Raw genomic sequence first — 22212 nt, 5'->3', positions numbered from 1 at the left:
TAATTTAATTCGTTTTTTGCGACTACTATAACTTACACAAAAGTTTATAATTTACAATTTTATGCAGATTGCTTCGTTAAATCAAAACTAATTAGTTTGAAACATACGGTAGTTTTTTTTGTATCGGTTTTAGGTTCCAAAGTTCCATTTATACTTTATAACACACAAAACCTCCAAAAACAATATCATACTTTAAATTCTACTCTATTCAAATTTAACTTATCCCTATTTTGATTTGTATCATTTTTCTATATTTTCATTCTATTTAGAAATTTAATTCATGATAATTTTTGTGGTTCAAGCTTAATCTAATTGAAATATAATGTGCACCAAAACTAATCTGAAAAATTTTAAGCTGTTTTACTATGATAGTTGCCTTATTTTTTCATTATATTTAAAATGATTATATAACTATTTTTATTGCTTACTAATTAGATAGTTTGATAGACAATTAGGGACCTATTTTCCAAAAAATAGTAATGTTATGTTACGGGTCTAATAATAATAATTATATGATTTGGTAGTCACAAATTGTCAAAACGCTATTCATTTAACCTAACCTTCAAGTTTTAATTATGGATAAATGCGGTTACATTACATGCTATTATAGAAAGTGGTTTCTATTAATAGTCAAGATTATACAATTGTCAAACGAATATATTTGTATATAAAAATATTTATTAAAAGTTTGTATTAAATATATTTGATAATTAAATATAGTCAATATCTTACAGGTATGGCAAACACGCCATGCCAAACCGTTTCCTGATCGAGCCATTGCTTTAATTGGAACTTTATTCATTTAAAAAAAATGTGATTTCTTTTTTAAGAATTGTCAAACCTATTTTTTCCGCATTTTCCGATACATATACTATCTGCTTGTTTTACGTGTTCTTGACGTTTCGAGTCATTCTGAGGCGATTGAGACTAAATTTGGAAAAGAAGTATGTGTTGGGCGATTTTCGAAATTTCGTCATACATATTACTGTATATAAAGTCAATTGTAACAGTATAACTAATTCATGAAGAAGTGTAACTCTTAGGGTAAAATTCTCTATGAAAAAAAAGAAAAAATAATTTACAGGTTGCAATATTTTTTTCCAATTTCAGATTTTATATCTTTTTTTATCACTTAGCAATAATTGATAAAAATTGTTTCTTACCTTGAAAACTAGTATTAGTGGAGCTGTATAGCAATAAAATACAAGTAAAAGCAACCCTTCTACGTTTTCGAGAAAACGTTGGAAAAATGCGAAATTTCTCATCAGACACATACTTTTGTTAATTGTTATGAAAAACGATTCAGAATTACTTGAAACGCCGAGGAAATATAAAATAAGCAAATCAGGTTATTTTGATGAACATTAAATTTTTTCTGGAAGTTCCAAATTTTTTAACCAAATTTCTATTTCATTTCCCATTGACCATCCGTGCGATCTTTCATCGTTCACAATATTTCAACTCGTGGGAGAGAGGAGACAAAAAGCGCATATTTTGGAATATTTTTTTCTTTTTTTCTTTTTCCGCGGGCCTCGGTAATTGATCTTCCGCGAAGCCGGTTTTGGAGGCCGCGCGCGCATTTCAACAGCTGGCGACTGACATCAAGTGGTCGCGGTTTGTCAATATTTGAACACGCGACGACCACACAACGCCAATGAGCAGATTGCTGATGGATCGCTGCTACTCTTAATCGCTACAGATCTTTACAGATCGTACTTCCTCTGCAGAATATTTACGAAAATAGCGTGCGAGCTTTTAAGTATAAATTGTGATGAAAAACATCCAGGAAAAACGAATGTTATGCTAATGAGTTATTAGTTCTTTGAGATATTTGATTATTTTGTATATTTAGAAGAGTTAAGGAAACCATATTGAGTTAAAAATAGTGGTCTTATTGCCCTTGCTTAGTAACGTTTATGGTCACCATAGGGTATTTTTCTGAAATTATATTGTGTGTGTGAAATTATATTATTATCACGTAGGCAATGGGTGTGTTATCTGTATCACCATTAATCGCTAAAAATCTAGTGGTAAATTGCATTTATAAGTTGATCGAAATTTACACTTAAGCTTGATTTTAACACTATATTAGTGTTACGATTTTATTAGTCACGAATTGAATTTATGAAACTTTTGTTATTATTATATACAAAAATTTACTTTTGATTATTATAATTTATACTAATATACTATATTTATCTTCTTGACTTTTAAATTGAATTTTTGTACAAAAAGCTAAATCTAAATATTGTACTACCTAATTATATATAGGGTACAGCGAGGCTTAAAATTTGACAGGTAAAAAGATCCACCACCGATATTTCAACACCGAGTAAAGTTAAGAATTTTTTATTAATAATTGAAAATAAGGCTAAAAAGATGTATAACCTTTATTCCATTACCTTGATTTTTATAATGTTGCTATCAGTAGATCAATGTCAATGTTTAAAAATCCATAACAAAAGTATTTTCTTTCGTTGTTAGTTTTTTTGGTTGTGAGCACTGATGTTTAGTTTTCGAGACATTAATATAATTTCTAAATATATGTTATTTAATTGTTGTATAAGATGGTATGTTAATTTTAGGTTAGATTCAACATTTTTTTAAATAACCTCTATAAAAAATTACACGTGGGTTGGGTAAAAAGCACCAAGTGAACCATGACCACCCTGGTAAAGGTATAAAAAATAAAAAGTAACAAATAAAAATGTAAGTTAAAAAAAGCAATTTTAAAAGAGATAAATTAAATAAATAATTATTCCAACTCTGCTGATAAATATACCGAAATACCAGATCAAGGTTGTGGCGGACGTAGCTCAGAGGTAGCATGTCCGACTAGCATGCCGGAGATCGTTGGTTCGACTCTTGGCGCTTCCAAATAATTGTTAATTTGTAGAATACAAGAAAAAATAGAAGTAAATATGAAAAAAGAAGTTTAGAAGATGAGAAGAACATATTGAGAAACAAGAAGAATAAAAATTGAATGGAAGATTAAGATATAAGAAGAGATAGTATATATATGATGAATGTATAAGAAATATATATGTAAGAATTGTATAGAATATGATAAAGAATAAAATGAATAATGTATGTGGCTAAAAATGCCGTAAAGGGGAGGCCAATAAAATTTAAAAAAAACTAGCTGTAAGTGGAATTCTGTCTTAAGGCAATTAAGGCATCTTGCCTTAAGGCAAATTGCTGGAACTTCCCGTACCAAATATTACTAATTTTTTAAAAACGATTAACATTTTTGAAAAAAATGTACTTTGAAAAAATAAGATTTTTGAGAAACTATATATATGGACAAAAAATTACTTTTTTTTGAAAAAAAAAAAAATTTTTAATATTTTTTTTTGAAAAAAAAAATTTTTTTTAACTTTTTATTATGACATATTGTGGAAGATCTGAACTTTTTTTTTCAAAGCAATCGTACTGATTTAACTGCATAGGGACAAAATATAAAGCGCGTAAGCGCCGCGTCGCTGTCTAACGCATAAGCATTGGTACGGAACCCATAGGAATGTTAACAAAATGTATACTTATTGTTAAAATCTCTATAAAATATCTGATAATTTGATGTGCATATGTCTAATGATCATTTTTGACCGCCAAATGGCTAATTTTTTTACTTTTTCCTCCATATCTCCGAAACCGCTACACCTACCTTTATGAAAATTTTATCGATTCTTCATCTTGTCAATACAAGTGAAATGTTTTTTAAATTATTTAAATCGGACGCTTCGTTCTCTTAAAAACTGAGTTACCGTTTTCGGCACTTTTTGCCCCGTATCTTCGGAACGGCTAGACCTGCTTTCGCCAAAAACTAATCAGCACGTCTCCTTATCAATACGAATCGAATGTTTTTTGAATTATTCAAATCGGTTGATCCGTGTTCCCGAAATCGTCGACGAAAATTTGTATCCGCACATACATACACACACGTACATACATACACACACACATACACACACACATACACACACACATACACACACACACACACACACACACACAAATCGCCGAGAGGGACCAATAAACTTAGGACTAACGTCACGTGACGCAACACAGACTGGGTTGAAGTAATGCTAACGCGGTTCCGACCCAGTCTTCCCCGTGATCATATGCGGGGAAATGAGGAGAGGAGGTTTTTTAGTGGGTGGAAATCCCACACTACCGTCCATCATCTTTTAAACACACGGTGTCTTTGAAAGATTTTTCCTTCTCTATATAAAAAAAAAAAAAAAAAAAACACACACACACACATACATTCATTTTTTCTAAGGTATGCCAAAATGTTCAGAAACCTTTGAAACGTAAAGATATATAAAAATTCTCATTTTCGATTTTTTTGCGATTACTATAACTTGCCCTACGGGAAGTTAAAAAACAGATCCAGGTTATTCATAGTGTTATCACTGTAAAAGATGGACCAATGAACTTTATATTTTGCATTAGTTTTGTAAAAATCCTTTTAAAACTAAAATAAGACATTGGACCTGTTTGCCCCCTGGTCGTCTCATATTACCTCGCGTATAGGGTAACAATTACCAGGTTACAATTTTTTGAAAAACAATATAAAAATTACATTTCTATAATGATGAATTAACTGTGAGTTTTACTGAACATAGTAAGATAGTTGTTCGTTTGATATTTGGTATTTGTTGTGTTGAAATTGGTTTAGTTTTAACAATATAATTGCTCAAAGTCAAATTTGACCTTTGTGTCTTGCCTTACCCTATATATTAGATATCTATATCTAGGCGTATATATGTTTGCAGTTATGCCCACGAAATGTGATTTTTACTTGGAAATATTTTTGAGAACTATAACCTCACGTGTAGTTCCTCAAATAAAAATATCATACTGCTTGATATCAAGCTGGGCAAGGATGGTTACTCGGAACTAATTTGTGCTAGCCCACATTCTGATCCGTTACACCACGACTGGCTGTTTTAAATAATGTTCAATTATAATAGATAATTGTTTCTAATTTAATTCAACTATACACTGAATAACTATCTCAGATTTTAGGCGTTATTTAACATGACGCAAAATGGGGAGCTAAATGTAATTACATGGCAAAATTTAAATCCGTCCCCTCCGCATCTGAAAATCCAGTCCAAAAATAATCTTCCTCCAGCATCCCAATCCAGTACGTTCGCTAAGAGGATTCTCAACCTCTTGGTTTCATATCGAAGCAATTAGCAAACCGCGCTACCTGTTACCTTAACTCGCGGCGAATCTCCTTCGTACGGGTTTACCTATAAGCTACGCGCCGGGACGAGACCAGGACAATTAGTGAGCCGACCTACGACCTCCTGGTTCGTGCGAATAAGGTATTACGTAGAAAACGACTACTACATAGAAATGTATCCGGTATTACTGCTGCTTAAGTCTCTGCCAGTTTAGTTACTTTAATTATTAATTATTATATGTGCTACCCATTTCCGCAACGGAAGACCTTGCGGCTCCAAGGTGAATTACGCCGCGATTAATATTTATCACAGTATGCATGATGTAAGGAAATGTTATGAAGATGGCTACAAGTCATTATAAAATCGTTTATAATGTACTACAGTTAGATTGGATTATAATTACTGAATTTAAGGTAATTAATCTTTTACGAAACACTTAAATTGCTCTTTTGCAGCTGTATGTTTCATATTTTTATAGTGAGTGTTAACAACACAAATTATAAAACTATAATATAGTACACTCTTTACTTTAACGATTATTATGTCAATTTACTGATTTCGTGAAATTTTATCAGTGAAAATCTTGAAAATTATATCTAACGACAGGACATGATAAATACAGTCCAATGTTATAGAAAGGGACGTGAAATAGAGGTCCAATTTGACTTTGAGCAATTATATTATAAAAACCAAACCAACTATATCACAGCAAATAACACATATCTAACCATAATAAACCGACAACTATCTGACTATGTACAGTAGAACTCCCAGCTGATTCATCATTGTAGAAATGTGTTTTCTATTTTTTAAGAATTTGTCGCTTGGTCCTTTTTACCCCACAGGCGGTATAAAATGGGACGGCCAGTGGAAAAACAGATCCAATATCATATTTTTAATTTTAGAAGGATTTTGAAGGATTTTACAAAATAATAGCTACATTATTCAACCGATGTAAAAATGAACTCAACTTTATATTTTGCATAGATAGCACTGTATATAACCTTGATCTGGAATTTTGTCAGAAATATTTATCAGCAGAGTTGGAATAACTATTTATTTAATTTATTTGTTTTAAATTGTTTTTTCAAACTCAATTTACTTTTTTATTTACTATTTTTTATTATTTACACCTTTGCCAGAATAAGAGTTTAGTTGGTTTTTTTTTCCACGTTCCCATGTTTCCACGTGTAAGAGGTTATATTAAAAACTGTTGAATCTTTATTTTTTATTTAATTTATTCTGCAATCTGTTTTACATGAGCATTAACATTAAGCAGAGATTGCTAACAAGCATTATCTTACAATATAAACCAGAAGATTGTAGCAACACCCAGTGGCGTGTCTACTAGGTATATATAACACATATTAATAAAAAAAATAAAAAAGAAAAGAAAGAGAGAAAAAAACAAAACGATAAGAAAAACAAACTATCAAATCTGAAAAAAAATAAAACTAAGCCAATTCATTGATATGTACGTCAATCCTATTTTTATATTTATAAGCAACCACTGAATTTTGTTCCTCTATTGTGAGCAAGCCTGTGTCTTGATGGATGATCCATGTAGGGGTGTAGCGAGGAGCGTTTAATATTTGCCTCAGGATTTTGTTTTGAGCACGTTAGATGATGTTTAGATTGCTTTTTTTGCTGTACCCCAAAGTTGGAGACCGTAGGTCTATATGGGCTTGAGTACCACCTTGTATATTAACAGTTTATTGTAAACTGAGAGTTCAGAGTTTTTATTTAGTAGCCAGTAAATTGTTTTAAAGATCTGATCTAATTTCTGTTATTAAAAACTGTTGAATCTAACTTAAAATTAACACTTCTTATGAAACAGTTATATGAAGTATACTTAAAAATTATATTAAGGTCTCACAACCAAAAAAAAACTAATTACGAAAGAAAATACTTCCGTTAAGGATTTTTAAACATTGACGTTTATCTTTCAATAGCAACGTCGTTACAATCAAGATGATGGTTGGTTAACATCTTTTGTTCTCTACTTTCAAATATTGTTGTTAAAAAGCTCTTAACTTAACTTGTTGTTGAGATATCGGTTGTGTACCATTTTCCTTGCGGACCTTTAAGTTCCTCTCTACCCTAAATAATAGAAAAATCATTTGTTTAATATAAATCGGAAAAGTAAATAAAAACAAACAAATTATTACCTAAAGCAATATGAAACAATATTATAAAGAATGTGATAGAAATATTCTATAAAACATGAAACGAAATGAAATGCGTTTCTATTATTAGTTCAAATGTGATACATTATATATATTGTATATATTGTTAATAATTATTATTTCTCATATGATGTCAGATTTAATATAAATATCTCTAAATCTCATTTAGCCGTTAATGCGCCAATACATTATTTTAATACAGTGCATGTTATATCTATTAATTATAACAAAACTACACGATCCGTGTCAAAATCACCATCGGCACCACCAGCGAGCTTCGCAGAACTATCAAACTAGTATGATTAATATTCGAATGCTGTGAAAGCAATTTGCGGGGCTAAATCCATCGTAATTTTACGGTATCATAATCGTTTATATGCATTAAAATTTGCAGGCCGATTCACACGTCGCGCTTGTAATCACCGTCCATATAACCGACCATACAACGAAATATTAACCGACACAACGCCAATGATGGTTCCATTTATTGAAACTGCGCCATATCACTCCGTATGTGACGTGCGGAATTGTTTTGCGCTGATAAAACGGCCGTGTCAAAAGGACGATTCAAATATTAATTTATTCGGCTGAATAATTACCAGTCTCTGTGTGTGCTTTGCTTAGGAAGGGTGCCCGTCAACAATTTATGGTTTCATAAGCTGAAATGATATAATTAATGAGTGGTGCATGGCATCGTGCCTTAAGGCAAAATTCAAATCCGAATAATTTTTGATGTTCTTATATTTTTTAAATATTTTGTTTCTTACCTCAAACACTGATCGTTCCTTCACAACAAAACGTTTTTTGAATGATTGGAACCGGATGCTTTGTTCTCTCAAAAAATGTACTTGTTTATATTTTTCACTCATTATCTCTTAAACGGCTTGGCCTGTCTTTGCCAAAAATTAATCACTTCTTCTTGTCTTCCATACGAATTTAATGTTTCTTGAATCATTCAAATCGGATACCCTATTCTCTCAAAATATTGATTTCTATTTTCTGCACTCTTTGCTTGGTATTTCCCTAGGAATAGGAATCTATTGTTTTTTTTTTTGAATTATTAAATCGGTTGAGAAGTACTCCCGAAGACGTCGACGAAAAATTGTTTCCACATTACATCTATTTTTTCTAAGGTATGCCAAAATGTTCAGAAACCTCTAAAACGTGAAGATATGCAAAAAAAATTTTGATTTTTTGACGATTACAATAACTTACCCTACGGGAAGTTAATGAAATAATAAATTTACTTTTTTGGCATATGCTTAAAAGTTTTAACTATATAAGTAATCGTTCGAATGTATTTTTATCATTGGCCGTGAATGCAGCTATCTTCATGGCATTGAGCTTTTGTACTGGAAAGTTGCTAACCCAGAGACAGGGTAGCACAGAGTTAGATCAGAATTACTTTTTACTTTCAAAACTAAAGTCTAAACTAAATAAGTAATAAATATATACAATTTTTGATCAAGCAGTATTTAGTGACAAATCGTTAATTGAAATAAGAACTTACAGCAAATACATAAATTATAATAATAAATCAGTGTTTTATGCAGTCCACACAGTTGCAAAGGTTAAATTATAACTTAATAGTCTGAGTCAAAGTAAAGGAGATTTTTACATACGTATAAATAATTCTTTTCATATCATGGCTAAGATTTTCATAGGATATTAATAGAAACTTTTCGAAGTGTGTTTTAAAAGTGTGGCTACCTTTTAAAAAAAAATTATTGATGTTTTTAGAGATCAAAACTAAGGACATATGTTAGGAAAATATTGGATGGTTTACACTTGGTACAGAACCGATGACATCTAAATCGGTTATTTTAAATTTGACGCCTCTTTTTTTATTAACTTACTGTAGGCGAAGTTATGGTAATCGCAAGAAAATCGAAAATAAAAATGTTTGCATATCTCAACGTTTTAGAGGTTTCTGAATATTTTGGCATACCTAAAAAAATGGATGTGTAGGTATGGATGCAATTTTTTGTCCGCAAATTTGAGAGCACGGATCAACCGATTTGAATAATTCAACTAGTGGTTCATGGCATTCTGCTTTAAGGAAAATTGCTGAAATTTTTGGTATCGTAGTTAAAAACTCAAAATAAAAGAATTAAAAATGTTTTAATACCTTAAAAAAAAGTTATTTTTTAAAAACTATTCGGTGAAATAGTATGGATGATTTAATAAAGTGACACACTAAAAAGGATATAATTAAGGTTTTTAAATACAAAAATTGTCAAGTTCATTATTGTAAAAATTGTCTAGTTTTACTTGGTAACATTGCTATCTGTGTTTTCAAGTGAGTACTAATGTCCTTACAGCTAAACATCAGGCTTTCTGATTCAATCAAATCAGGACCTCTGAATCAAATCTCATCGCTCTAACGTAAGTTCTTACGGGCAAGCTTTTATTATAATTATTGTCTAATTTTTTCTGTAAAATTTGAAGTGCACCAGCTCTTATGTCATTCGTCCTGGGTGTGTTGTATTCGTCCCTGGGGCATTTAAAATGAAACGCTCTTTCTGGCCATTGGTTTTAACGCACGATTTTGTGATGGCAATTACTTTAATGTTTGCGAATTGTTTGCTCCGCGGCTTTTTGTTTGACGCAGCTGCGAATGTAGGTCGTGGTTTAGAAACGATTTTGTTAGGATTTAGAAAATATAAAACTGACATCATGTGGTCGTTGTAATGATATACATAGCACTTCGCACAACTTCATCATAGGCAGTTTATTTGAAATTCATTCATATATTTGAATGTTTATTTGTAAACTAATTGTAAAAATTCCAACAGTGGCGGAAGTTATTAAGAACAGAAGTTTCATCTTTCAAAACAAATTGGATGCACACGTCAATCCGGAAATGCAAATAGTACAAACAGCCGAAAAATTAAAACGCCTGAAAAGAAAATGGCCCAGCGATCTACCGTCAACAACATAATTTCCCTGTTTCGCACAGGAAAATTTTCAAACAAGTTATTTTTAATTATTATTTATTATTGATTATCGTTTTTATTATTAATACTATTATTTTAATTATTATTTATTCATTCATTTATTCTATTTCTTTTCTTTAATTTCCTTTATTCTATTTTTTTTTTCTTTTTGATTTTGATTTTCAATACCATAACTTTTAACTTATAGATTGTATTGTAATCTGATTGTTAAAATTAACAGAAAAAAAAAAAAAAAAAAATTGTAAACTATAACATGATACTCCCGCTGAGTGTGAGAGTAATTTGCATGCAAATTATTATGTCAGTCATAAAATATTATCATAACATAAATTCGTTTCGGTATTCCAATATTCTAGTACAATTGACATTTGTATTTACATTTTAATATTAATACATTTTAATAACTATATTTATTAACTATGCTGTATATTTGTGGTTGACCAAGAGATATTATGTAATTGTTAAAATAATTATTTTATGTATGCTTTACCAATATGTTTAGAACTATCTACTCTCTATGACCCAAACTTTTATTTAACATAAAAAAATAAGATCAGTATTTTTGGGCTTATATATGCAAATGATCAATACAAAAATCTTTCTAAACAAAATTTTTGAGATTTATGAATTATTATGTGGCTTTTTCAAGTCTATTGATGCGGCCTATTAAGTTTCCACTTATGTATGTGTATGAAAATGTTAATGAAAAGGTCATGAATATTGATATTGATTGTCTTAACAATGTTATAGAACTTAAAATTAGATTTTTGCGTCATCTCATGAAAAGGTCCATAATTATTTGGTAAAATATAAAAAAATTGGTATGTAACTTGAAAGGTGTGCTGGTCCATGAGGATTAATGCTTAAATAAAGTTTCGAATATAAATTTAGATTTAATTTTTTTTATAGTAAAATTCTAATAATGTGCTAAGTATTATATGTATTTTTTTTTTATTTTCAGGTAAGAAACTATCCTTCATTGATTCATTACTTAACAGCGTTTCACAACAAGGTAAAGCATTCATTTTTTTTCACAAAAGCAATTATAAACGTATATGATTTATTCATTTTAGTATGTATTACATAAAGTGCATTATTTTCATATCACATCTGAGAATTATAAATTATTTTTTCTAAATGAAGTAATTTTTAAACTATAGAAACACATGATATCGTAGTTACAATGTAACAGAAGTAATTCCATTTAGTGAAGTGAACTTTTACATTTTCGATACGTTCATCAAATTCTTTCCTCTAGTTATCAGAATGATTTTTAATGATCTAGACAACATCTTTTTAATTTAACTTAATTTTGGGCTCTCAATATTAAAGCCTCTGATCGACTAACTAGTATCTTGTGATGATGATCAATTTGTTAGCAAGAAATTTTGTCATATTTTGATTAGTTTTTATGTCAAATTATTTATATTAAAAGTTATAAAAATGATTCAATAAATATGCTACTATTTGGAAAAATTATGTATATAATTATAAAGAAAAAAATTATATAAAGGAAAAAAAACACATTTTTTGCATAAAGTTTCATAGTTTACCCACACTTTAATTGCTTATTTGGTTCCTTCTTAAATTACGAGTTATAGATTTGCCCGCAGTTATAGATTTTGTTTTGTCGAATATAAAGTCTAATCTAATTTTTAAGATCGACGACAAATTTAACATCGATTATTTTCCATTATTTACATCTTGCCACTTCTATTCGCGAGTTGTTGCGCTCGTTACGCGAATAAATCCATGTTATGATACCATATCTCATTCTGATATGAATACAAAAGATTTATAAGTGTTTTATGGAAATAGTTTCTACTAATGCATTACTTCGTAAGGAAATAATATTTATCAGAAAAGTTCTATTGACGTGATTAATACGCGAGACTCACGCCAAACTGCTGAGTTAAATGAATGGCGGGAGTTGAAAAAGTTGGTACTGGCGAAAGCTCGAAAGCTTGAAAGCCACGCTTAGATTTTTCTGAATATTATGGATAATTGATTTATTTTTTTATATTCTTAACTATTATTATAACATAATTATTTATGTCTCCGTTGAGTTTATATCGAATATTTTATCTGAAGACTCGATGCCATTTAAAAAATTAATGGTTAAAATGTATTTGAGAAAGAAGTCATATGTTGTATTCCATGTATTTCACTATCACTATTTTAACGAGAATAATATTTGTCAGAACCTCGTGTACAAATATAATCTTTTACCAGAGAATGAATGAAAATAAAAATTAGCAAATCGATTTTTTTTGGCGAAAACATGCTCTTTCAGGAAAGTTAGTAATAAAAAAATAAACTTCTTCAGAAAGTTAGTAATAAGATTATCAGCACTACATTGCACTATTTTGGTCATCACGTAATAAAATTAAATGCATGATTTTTTAAAAATATATTCAAAATCTAAAGAATCAAGTTATATTTGTCCACATATAGATTTCTCAAACAGTCTTCCATAAATCACTATTTTCTGTTATGTGCATGCTTAGTTTAGTCAACAAGTCCACAAATCCTAGTCCCTTACACAAATAATAATTTATATGAATGGGAAAAGTCGGAAAATTAAAAAATTTACTGGCTTCCGATTTTTATTCTCATATTGGCTTGCTAACTTAGCACAAATCATGTTTTAGAAATTTATTCCGTTTATTTGGATAAAATTAATTTATTTGTTTTGGATGAGTATAAAGATTCATGTGAAATTAGTTCTAGATTTTTCTACGTCTTCTCGTTTCATTGTAGTTACAATTCTAGTAAATTACACTCTTAGTGAAAAATTTGTATATAATTTTTGGTTAATTTAAGTATGATCCATCATACCTGGACGTTCAATCACAGTATTGACATTCGATTTAGACTTTCTAAGTACCAAAAAAATTGCTGATTCATATACAATAGGAAATATACAATATTAAAAAAGTATGGTTTTGTTATTCAAAATTGGTTATAGCATTTTATAATTAGAATTTCTTATATGTAAGCTACACTGTCATTTGGTGTTTACCACGAAATTTTTTTATTTTTATTATTTATTTTGTGTAAATTTTTACTCAAGTTATTTCATTACTTATTGTTGAATATTACAATTTGTTGATGTAAATTGCAAGATTCTGTTGAAATTATTTAATTTTTGCAATGAAAATGAGTTCAATCCGGAATTCCAAATATATATACCTGTCTCTTCCGAATATATACCGGAAACGAAAGAAATTATAAGATATTAAGTAGCATGCAGAAGAATAAATAGAATAACTAGATCGGATTTCACACGATTCCTTGATTTTTTTTCATTTTATCTCTAATTTTGAATTTAGATTCGGGGTCAGCGCTAAAATTACATTGGCAAACATATACCGCTCACCCAATACAGACAACTTTTTTTATTTTGTCGACCTGTGTAATCCAACGATTTAGTCTTGGGATTTTAAGCTTTATTTAGTCGTATTTTTCTAATTAAATTTACTTTAATAATTTATTACTTTAATTTTTCATTTATATCCATATCTTCTCTATCTATTATTGATTCTTGTTCGGATATTTGATTAAACCAATAATTGATTTGAGAAAGGATTAAAAAACAATGTGTTTGCGAAATTTATTACAAATTCCATTTTGCACTATTTATCATTCTGGCTCAGCAAAGGCAGGAAGTGCGATTCGACAGTATTGAAAATTGCACATCACATTTGACAGGCAATTACTAGCTATCGAATGCAATCGGTGATTTATATAATCTGATCGTGGCTTATTTATTGGAATTGTGATTGATATTATATAGCACTAGATTATTGAGTATAATGTTTGTTTTAGCTTTAATTAGTTTTTGATTATTTTTATGGCGAATGTTGGGAGCGGCGACTCGTAAAGGAATAGTAAACCAGAGATAATTTGATGATAGCTCTTTGTTGCTTCTTTTTATTATAAGCTTTTTGTAGTTTTAGGGTTGAAGTACTGAAAGAACAAATGAAGAGATTCGTACTAAATACGACGAGTATACTTTATATTTGACTTGTGATGTGATGCACTATTTTATTTGTACAGAAAAGTTTAAACCCCAAGACACCAGACACTGGCAATTATATTTGCGATTACTTGCTTTTAGCAAAATAAAATGTATATATTTAACACATGCAAAGATATCTTTTTTAAACTTTTGTGCTCATTTTTTTTAAAGAATCTTTGTTCAAGAAATATGAAATATGTTGTTCGGATAATCCTAGATTTTTTTTTGATAGAACGTACGAGCTTGAATAATAAATATTGAATTACTCATTTGTTGCACTAGTTTTATCACATTTATTGAGCTGTTGTACGACGATTTTACTATTTTTAGATTAGATAAAGTTTAATTTTTATAGGTTCTCAAACCGTGTTATAGCGAACCCGTGCTTTAAAAATACCGTATTATGAGAGGGATGGTCTTAATTCTTAAACTGTGAAGTACCGTGTTATGCGGGGATTACCTGTATCTCATTTAGTCAAATCTTTTTTATCAGTATTTGTAAGTATATTTAACCTAGAAGACAACCCAAAATGTCTTTCTTTCTATTTGTGATATTGCAGTAATGTCCACATAAAATCGTATTTCAATTTTTATATTCAAGTGAAAGCATATTTCACTATTATTTTGTACTATAGTCCAGTTATTAACTTTCCGTAGGGCAAGCTACAGTAATTTAGGTTTAAATTAGGTAAAAATCTCGGAATTCAAGATATCCAGATGTAAGTCTGTAAATACTTGTATATTGACACCTCAAAGTTGTCTCAAAAGCTACATATGGTAGGATGTACGCAACATATGTAGGTTTTGAGACAACTTTTAGGTGTCAATATACAAGTATTTACAGACTTACATCTGGATATCTCGAATTCCGAGATTTTTACCTAATTTAAACTTAAATTACCATAACTTGCCTTGCTAAATTTACAGACTTACAGCTGGGTTTCTCGAATTCCGAAGTAAACTTAATATAATGACAGGGCTATAGGGGGAAATTGATCCAGAAACCTAATCAGACACAACAGTTAGAACACATACTTACCGTTCAACAAAAAATCTTTTTTTTTTGTAAATATTACTTATTTGTCTAAAATTTGTTCACAATACGGAAATTTAGAGCAATCTGTCTTAGGGCACAGTGCCATGTGCTTCCATATATATTTTTGAATGATTAATTTATTAAAATTCTCTCTTCAATTCTGAGTCATTCCCTCGGAATACATGAAGAAATAGCAGCATATCTGTAGTATTAGTGTGATTATTTCGTTTAGGAGCATATCTGTGTACAGTTTAATGGCTTTTGTACAGCTGCGTACCTGTCCTGCAGTGGGTTTGCACTCTCCGCTTAAAGTTTTCCATTAGCCACAGGCTGCTCGTTATTTGCGATTGGATAGTCAACATTTATTTATTTTAATTAAACCGAACATGTACGGCTGATTGGGAAGGGATAGCTACAGGAATGATTTTACAGGAGTTCAAATTGAAGTATCTGTCGAGAGTAAACTGAGTTGTTTGTTGTATTCTTGACTGCGATCGTAAATTCATTTTGAAAGTCCTTTGTAAGTGAATGCGGTTGTTTTTTAAATAAATCGGTTACAGAATCTGATTTTATAGGTTGACTGTTAAATTGATATTTACAATACATGATTTTGATTTAGAAATTGATTTACTAATTATATAAAAAATGAAACATTATTATTTGAATAGTTTAATCATCTCCGATTAATTTTTTAATACTCTTCATTCAATTGGTCTTTTTTTAAATTATGGTTGCAAAATTGATATTTTGATTGGTAATTCAAGGGTAGAAAATAACTCGGTAAGCATACGTTATTTAAATGTTTTATAAGATGCAATTTTATTTTTAAGTTAGATTCAACAGTTTTTTACAACCTCTATAAAAGTTCACATGTGGGTGGGGTAAAAAGGACCATTTGGGCCTTTACAGGTAATTGGCCTCCAGATAAAGAACCAACAAGTATTATTGGAAGTGAAACTATTTATATGTTTAGTCATATTATTTCAATGCGAAAGAAAGTCTTGATATAAAACAAATGATGCATAGTTTTGCTTCTACATGAACTAACATGAGTCTAAAATATATGTCATGAAAAAAGTCAAACTTGGCCCAAACAAATATGTACATAATATGAGAAGTTTTTAATAATATACGATATTTGTACAATTTTCAACAATATATGTATATAATAATTATGATTCAAATATCAAATGAGATGGGATAAGAACATTAATCTCGGAATTTTTAAAATTTTAGACTATTCGTTTAGAATACCCAAATTCAGATGCGATAATGCCTATTCAAGGGTAGAAAATAACTCGGTAAGCCTACGCTATTTAAATGTTTTATAAGATGCAATTTTATTTTTAAGTTAGATTCAACAGTTTTTTATAACCTCTATAAAAGTTTACATGTGGGCGGGGTAAAAAGGACCATTTGAGCCTTTACCTTCGCAAAGGTGTAAACAATGAGGAAAATGAATAATAAAGTAAATTATTTTAAAGCAAGCGATTTTACAAGAGATAAGTTAAACAAATAGTTAATGATCCGCTAATGATTATTTCTGATGAAATACTAGATCAAAGGTATATACAGTGTTCTCTCTGTAAAAAGTTCACCCATGAAAGTTATATTTTACGTTGGTTGAATAATGTAGCTATTATTTCTTATTATTAAAAATAAGACATTGGACCTATTTACCCTCTGGCCATCCCATTTTACAAGAGGTAAAAAAGACTAGATGACAATATTTTAAGGAAAACTGAATAAAAAACACATGACTAAAATGATGAATTACTTGACAGTTTTACTGAACATAGTCTGATAGTTGTTTGTTTGATATGTGTTATTTATAGTAATCTAATTAGTTTGGTTTTTACAATATAATGGAATTGGACATTTGTGCCCCGCCCTATGCTATATATATATATATATATATTTATTTATTTATAAAAAAATAATTTTATTAAAGAATAACTGCACATCACTCAACATTATTATTTGTATGTAACATTCATTATAATTTTTATACAAAATTCCTTTTTTTATGATTTTGAATTTATTATATCCTCCATATATAGTTCATTTTATCTAGTTTTTACTTACAATATCAAAAAAATTAATAATAAACTATACCAAATGCTTAATATTGTTTTATTTTTAATTTATTTTGATTCTCATAAATAATTTATATTTAAGTGCAGTCAAAATGATCCTTTATATTTATTGTCTATATAATATCATAATATGATCACTATGATCAAGGTAATTGAAGGTCTTGTACAGGCAAAAAATATTCCATTACCCCTGTCCTCTTATTATAATCTGCAAGCTAAATCAAAACGATTACCCCAACAAAATTAAAGTTTAACCCTAATATCTAAATCGAGTATTTAAACAATTACACCAGGTAAATGCTGTTGTTATGTCATTCATTTCATTCGGTACCCTGTCATTCGCGTACATCAAACAGATTCGGGCGACTTGAAAAGACATAGTTTTAAGGAACAAAAGCGCGTTTTAAACTGGTTGCCGCTCATCGGGGCCGCTGCGAGCCACGGTAAACGCGAAACATTCCGCGGCTTTTATTAAATTCCTGACTCCCGTACACAAATACCCTTTTCCTATCCCATTCCCCGGTTAAGGATTGATAACTCCACCCAACTGAATTAAATAATGACAGGGAAATGATTACCTGTAATTTGCGCGTGTTAGAGGTATTCAATAAAGTGGAAATTAAGCTATTGATTATTTTGGAAATCAATGAAATAAATATTTTAACCATATAAAACATTAATCATATATATTTATTTTTATCATCATGCTGTATGAATAGTACATACGTTAGTGGTATTTAAATATTTTAAATGAACTAAAATAATTAGTTTTTTGTAATGACGATATTGCATTCTTATGTCGTATTGCATAGCTTCATACTACTAATTAATCTCAAAAATAAGTAAAAAATTAGGGTTTTTTTTATCAATATTTGAAAGTAGAGTGCAAAGGCTGTATAACCAGACATCGATTTAAATCAAGCAAGCTCGCTTTTAGGAAAAAACGGCCATGTTTAAAAATTATTTTTTATCTTAGTTAGTTTTTTTTGTTGTAGCACTGTTGTTTATAGTTTACGAGACCTTAATATAATATTTAGCTATACGTTATTTATTTATTTTATAAGATATTGTCATGTTTAGGTTGGATTCAACAGTTTTTTATGTTACCTCTATAAAAGCTTACATTGGGTGGGTACCAATGTACCAATTAAACTTTTCCCCTGGCAAAGGTGTAAACAATAGAAAAATAGTAAATCAAGGTAAAATTTTACAAGGAGGTAAATTAAGTTATTGGTTATGCCAGATAAATATTTCTAACGAAATACCAGATCAAAGTTATATACAGTGTTGTATTTTTGTGAAAAATGTGCCCATGAAATTTATATTTGGCAATGGTTGAACAATGTAGATATTATTTCGTAAAATCTTTCAAAATTGAATATGTTTGTTTTGTTTCAACTACAACAACTATTAGAAAAATAGTAAACTACAAACACATTTCTATAATTATGAACTAAATAGGCTGTATAATTATTGGATATTTGCGCCCTAATCTTGTTAAGTTCTTAGAAAATACTTTAGTAGAGAAGTATGGATTATTATTTATATAAAGAAAATTCTAAATTTAAAGAAGGCAACTAACTCCGGATTATTGTACGTGGTGTATTGGAAAGTCTTTTCTTAAATAGATGTCATTCTAATTTTGCTTAAAAAGAGATACAAGTTTTTTGTTTCTAGGAGAAAAATGTTTTTTGTCGTCCTTTTATTCTTGTTCCTGGAAAATAAAAACGATCACAAATATTTGAGTTCAAAGGCTTCTGTTTAAGTTTTATTTTGTTATTCCAAATTAGTTATTGAATAATAAAATCTTGTTTAGTAATTAAAAACTTCATACGATATGTTGTCCATTTGAGAAAAATAATTGTTAAATATATTTTAATATATTTATGACACTGTGTTATCATAATTAATGTACTTCGTCAAGCCTCAAAATGTGTTAAGGTTATTTAATGGATTTAACATTAAATAATTTTATGGAAAATATTACATATTTATTTTTAATTAATAATTTGCAAAAATCAAACAATTTCAACAATATGCTATCAATATTACATGAAAATTTTACTAGAATATTCCATCAATTTATTTTTTTCATACTTCGTTATTTGTTGTTAATTGACATCAAACCGTGATCAAATACCATATGAATTTAATTACATCCTCGCTTTAATATATAACATTTTTATTTGAAAAAAGTTAATAAACGCAAAAATAACACATAACTTTTAATCATTCAGCCAATAAAAGTAATATTTTCAATATTTGTTATCGTTTCATTTGGGATCGCACACGTATTTTTTTCGCTTGTTTTCATATGTTTTCACGCACCTGTCAGTGATTATATTTATTATTTTTCCATTTCGTCATACATATGGGATGGGATCGGTGTGTATTTTTTATGGCAATAGTTTTTATCGTCGACGAGAGTTTGGATTCGTTAGTTCGCCGGTCTGTGTATAAATTTGCAAAATATCGCGCGGAAAACAAAACGATCGATCAACCGGTGACAGATAAAACCCCGCGGGGTCTGACAAGCGATTGTAGTGTTACAACTATCGTGTGATTACAAAACTGTACCAACTACTATGCTTTGCTTGTTTTATTACGATTTCCCTGTCTGGGAAATATCAAATAGTTTGATGAAAAATGTTTGCCATGTCATGTAATGATGGAATTGACAACAAGGCTTAGTTATTTATAGAAAATTTAATTGCATTGCATTCAGTAGGTAGTTTTCAGGTTCAATAATATATTTTTTCATATTTTACGTTTAATTAAATTAGTAAATACTTTCTAGGTATAGGTCAGATATGAGCATTCAGCTTAAGAAAGAGATTATAGAAAATAATTATACATTTCATTCTTTACACGACCATTCATTCATTCAATCATATACTTTTATTTGTCTGGATTTTTCATAATATTTCAAATATAATGGTCAAAATACAAACTACGCAGTTGCTGTGTTACTCATGCTACAAACATATTGTATGCTCGCAGTAATCGTGCAAGCGTTGATAAAATTCCTTTTCAACCACAAGCTACGCCTTAACAACTAAGTAAAGCGTAGAATTGCACTATGCAGTGACATTGAACAAGGATTACATGTCACATTGAAATAGGCACATAAATACCAAGCAATGACGCATTTGCAGCAGTCGTCGTCATTTGGTTTTCATAAAGTTCTTAAGTTAATCGTATTCAAGTTCAGTTGTTCAAGTTATATGAAAAGTGTACAAGAAGTCATGAAATAAACAAATACAGCAAACGTCTTTATCTGTTTTACTGATCAAGCTTCCACAGCATTGTTAATAGCTTTGATTAGCAGCAGAAAGAAACTACATACATGTTTGGCATGGTCGGTGGTATTTTGTTGTCATCGGTGGTTCCTACAAAATATACTTTGAAAACCAAACAGCATAATATCACAGCACATAACACATAAAGTAAAATCAATTTTTGAATTTCTATTATAATAGTGCTAATATAATTTTTTCCACCAGCAATGTAATTTTATGCGATCATTGTTATTGATTTTATTCATATTGTCAACATGGTTTCGACCATTCTCATATATAATTATTTTAATTCATTATATACATGTTACTACATAGAAATTATGAAAATGATTTTGCTTCGATTTTTGCGACAAAACACGCAAAGCTTTAGTTTTTAGCTTAATTTTGAGAGAGTCTTAAGCCCTAGGGATGCATCACACAATGCAGATTGGTATAAATATATCAATATATAAACAAAATTTAGTTTTAACCTCATACAGAATCATTTTTTGGTCAAGAGTTGAATGTATTATTTTCAATATAATGAATATAATGAATGAATGATTGAATGAATTTATAATTTCAAACGTCCAGAAAACTTGATGTATTACTATTTGATTTAATATAACTTTTTCCTCACAATTAGTCGTGAAATTATTCACAATGTTGATAAATTATATTTCTAATATAGATAATTACGCATATATGATATTATTATGGAAGAAGTTAGGTGTATGTGTATGTCGGCGGCTCCTTTAGGCTTATATTGCCTTCGTTGAATTTAATTAAAATCCGAAATTTCACAGTAATGACAAACCTCGTGTCACGCGCACGTATCTGAGTGCGTTACATGTAAAATTTTGGGGTTTGCACGTGTTCAACAGATGAACCACTCGAACAATTTTGCGGGCCACAATGGTAATATACTACAGATTTTTATGATTTCAATTTATTTACTAATTGATATGGAATTGAATTTCTTCTATGTGGCATAGCTATAGCATTTATATCACAGGTATGCTCTCTTCTCCTTGGAATGTTAACTTTGTTAGTTAAAAGAATTTTTGCTAGTTGATTGGAATTGATACATAATGATTTTTTTTTAACTCAGTTTTATTTAGTAATCAGAAATACATAAAGATGCCTATGAGCTAAAATGACAATATTTAAGAGCGATGCCTAAGAAGAACTCCAATGAGAACTTCTCAGTTTTACAATTAATATGATATTATATTAGACCTAATCTAAGACTAAGTCTAAAGGCCATTGTCGTTTCAATCTCCTCATGCCAAAAGGTTGAGTAATGTCAACTATAGATGTTTTCGAATGTGAGTCCAGTTTGCGCTTGTATTTTTCCTTGAATTCTTTGAACGTTAATTGCACAGTTTTTATGTTGAGGTCGCTGTGAATGGTTTCATTTGTCACGTACTACGGAGAATTAAG

At 29.6% G+C, this 22212-nt stretch overlaps 1 protein-coding gene across 1 annotated transcript in view; it reads left to right on the top strand.

Moving 5' to 3' along the window:
* LOC113374828 overlaps positions 1-22212 on the top strand; it is a 309572-nt gene that overhangs the window by 33767 nt on the left and 253593 nt on the right. The window contains exon 2 of the mRNA XM_026614793.1: positions 11300-11350. Within this exon, the coding sequence (XP_026470578.1) occupies positions 11300-11350 (51 nt within the window). The remainder of the gene's footprint in view (positions 1-11299; positions 11351-22212) is intronic.

The sequence above is a fragment of the Ctenocephalides felis genome, unplaced genomic scaffold, assembly GCF_003426905.1.
Source record: "Ctenocephalides felis isolate EL2017-DRISC unplaced genomic scaffold, ASM342690v1 CF-g0.4_SCAFFOLD_01886, whole genome shotgun sequence".
NCBI classification, from domain to species: Eukaryota; Metazoa; Arthropoda; class Insecta; order Siphonaptera; family Pulicidae; genus Ctenocephalides; species Ctenocephalides felis.
The sequence above is the reverse complement of the archived record's forward strand: the minus strand, read 5'-3'. Positions and strand labels throughout refer to the sequence as shown.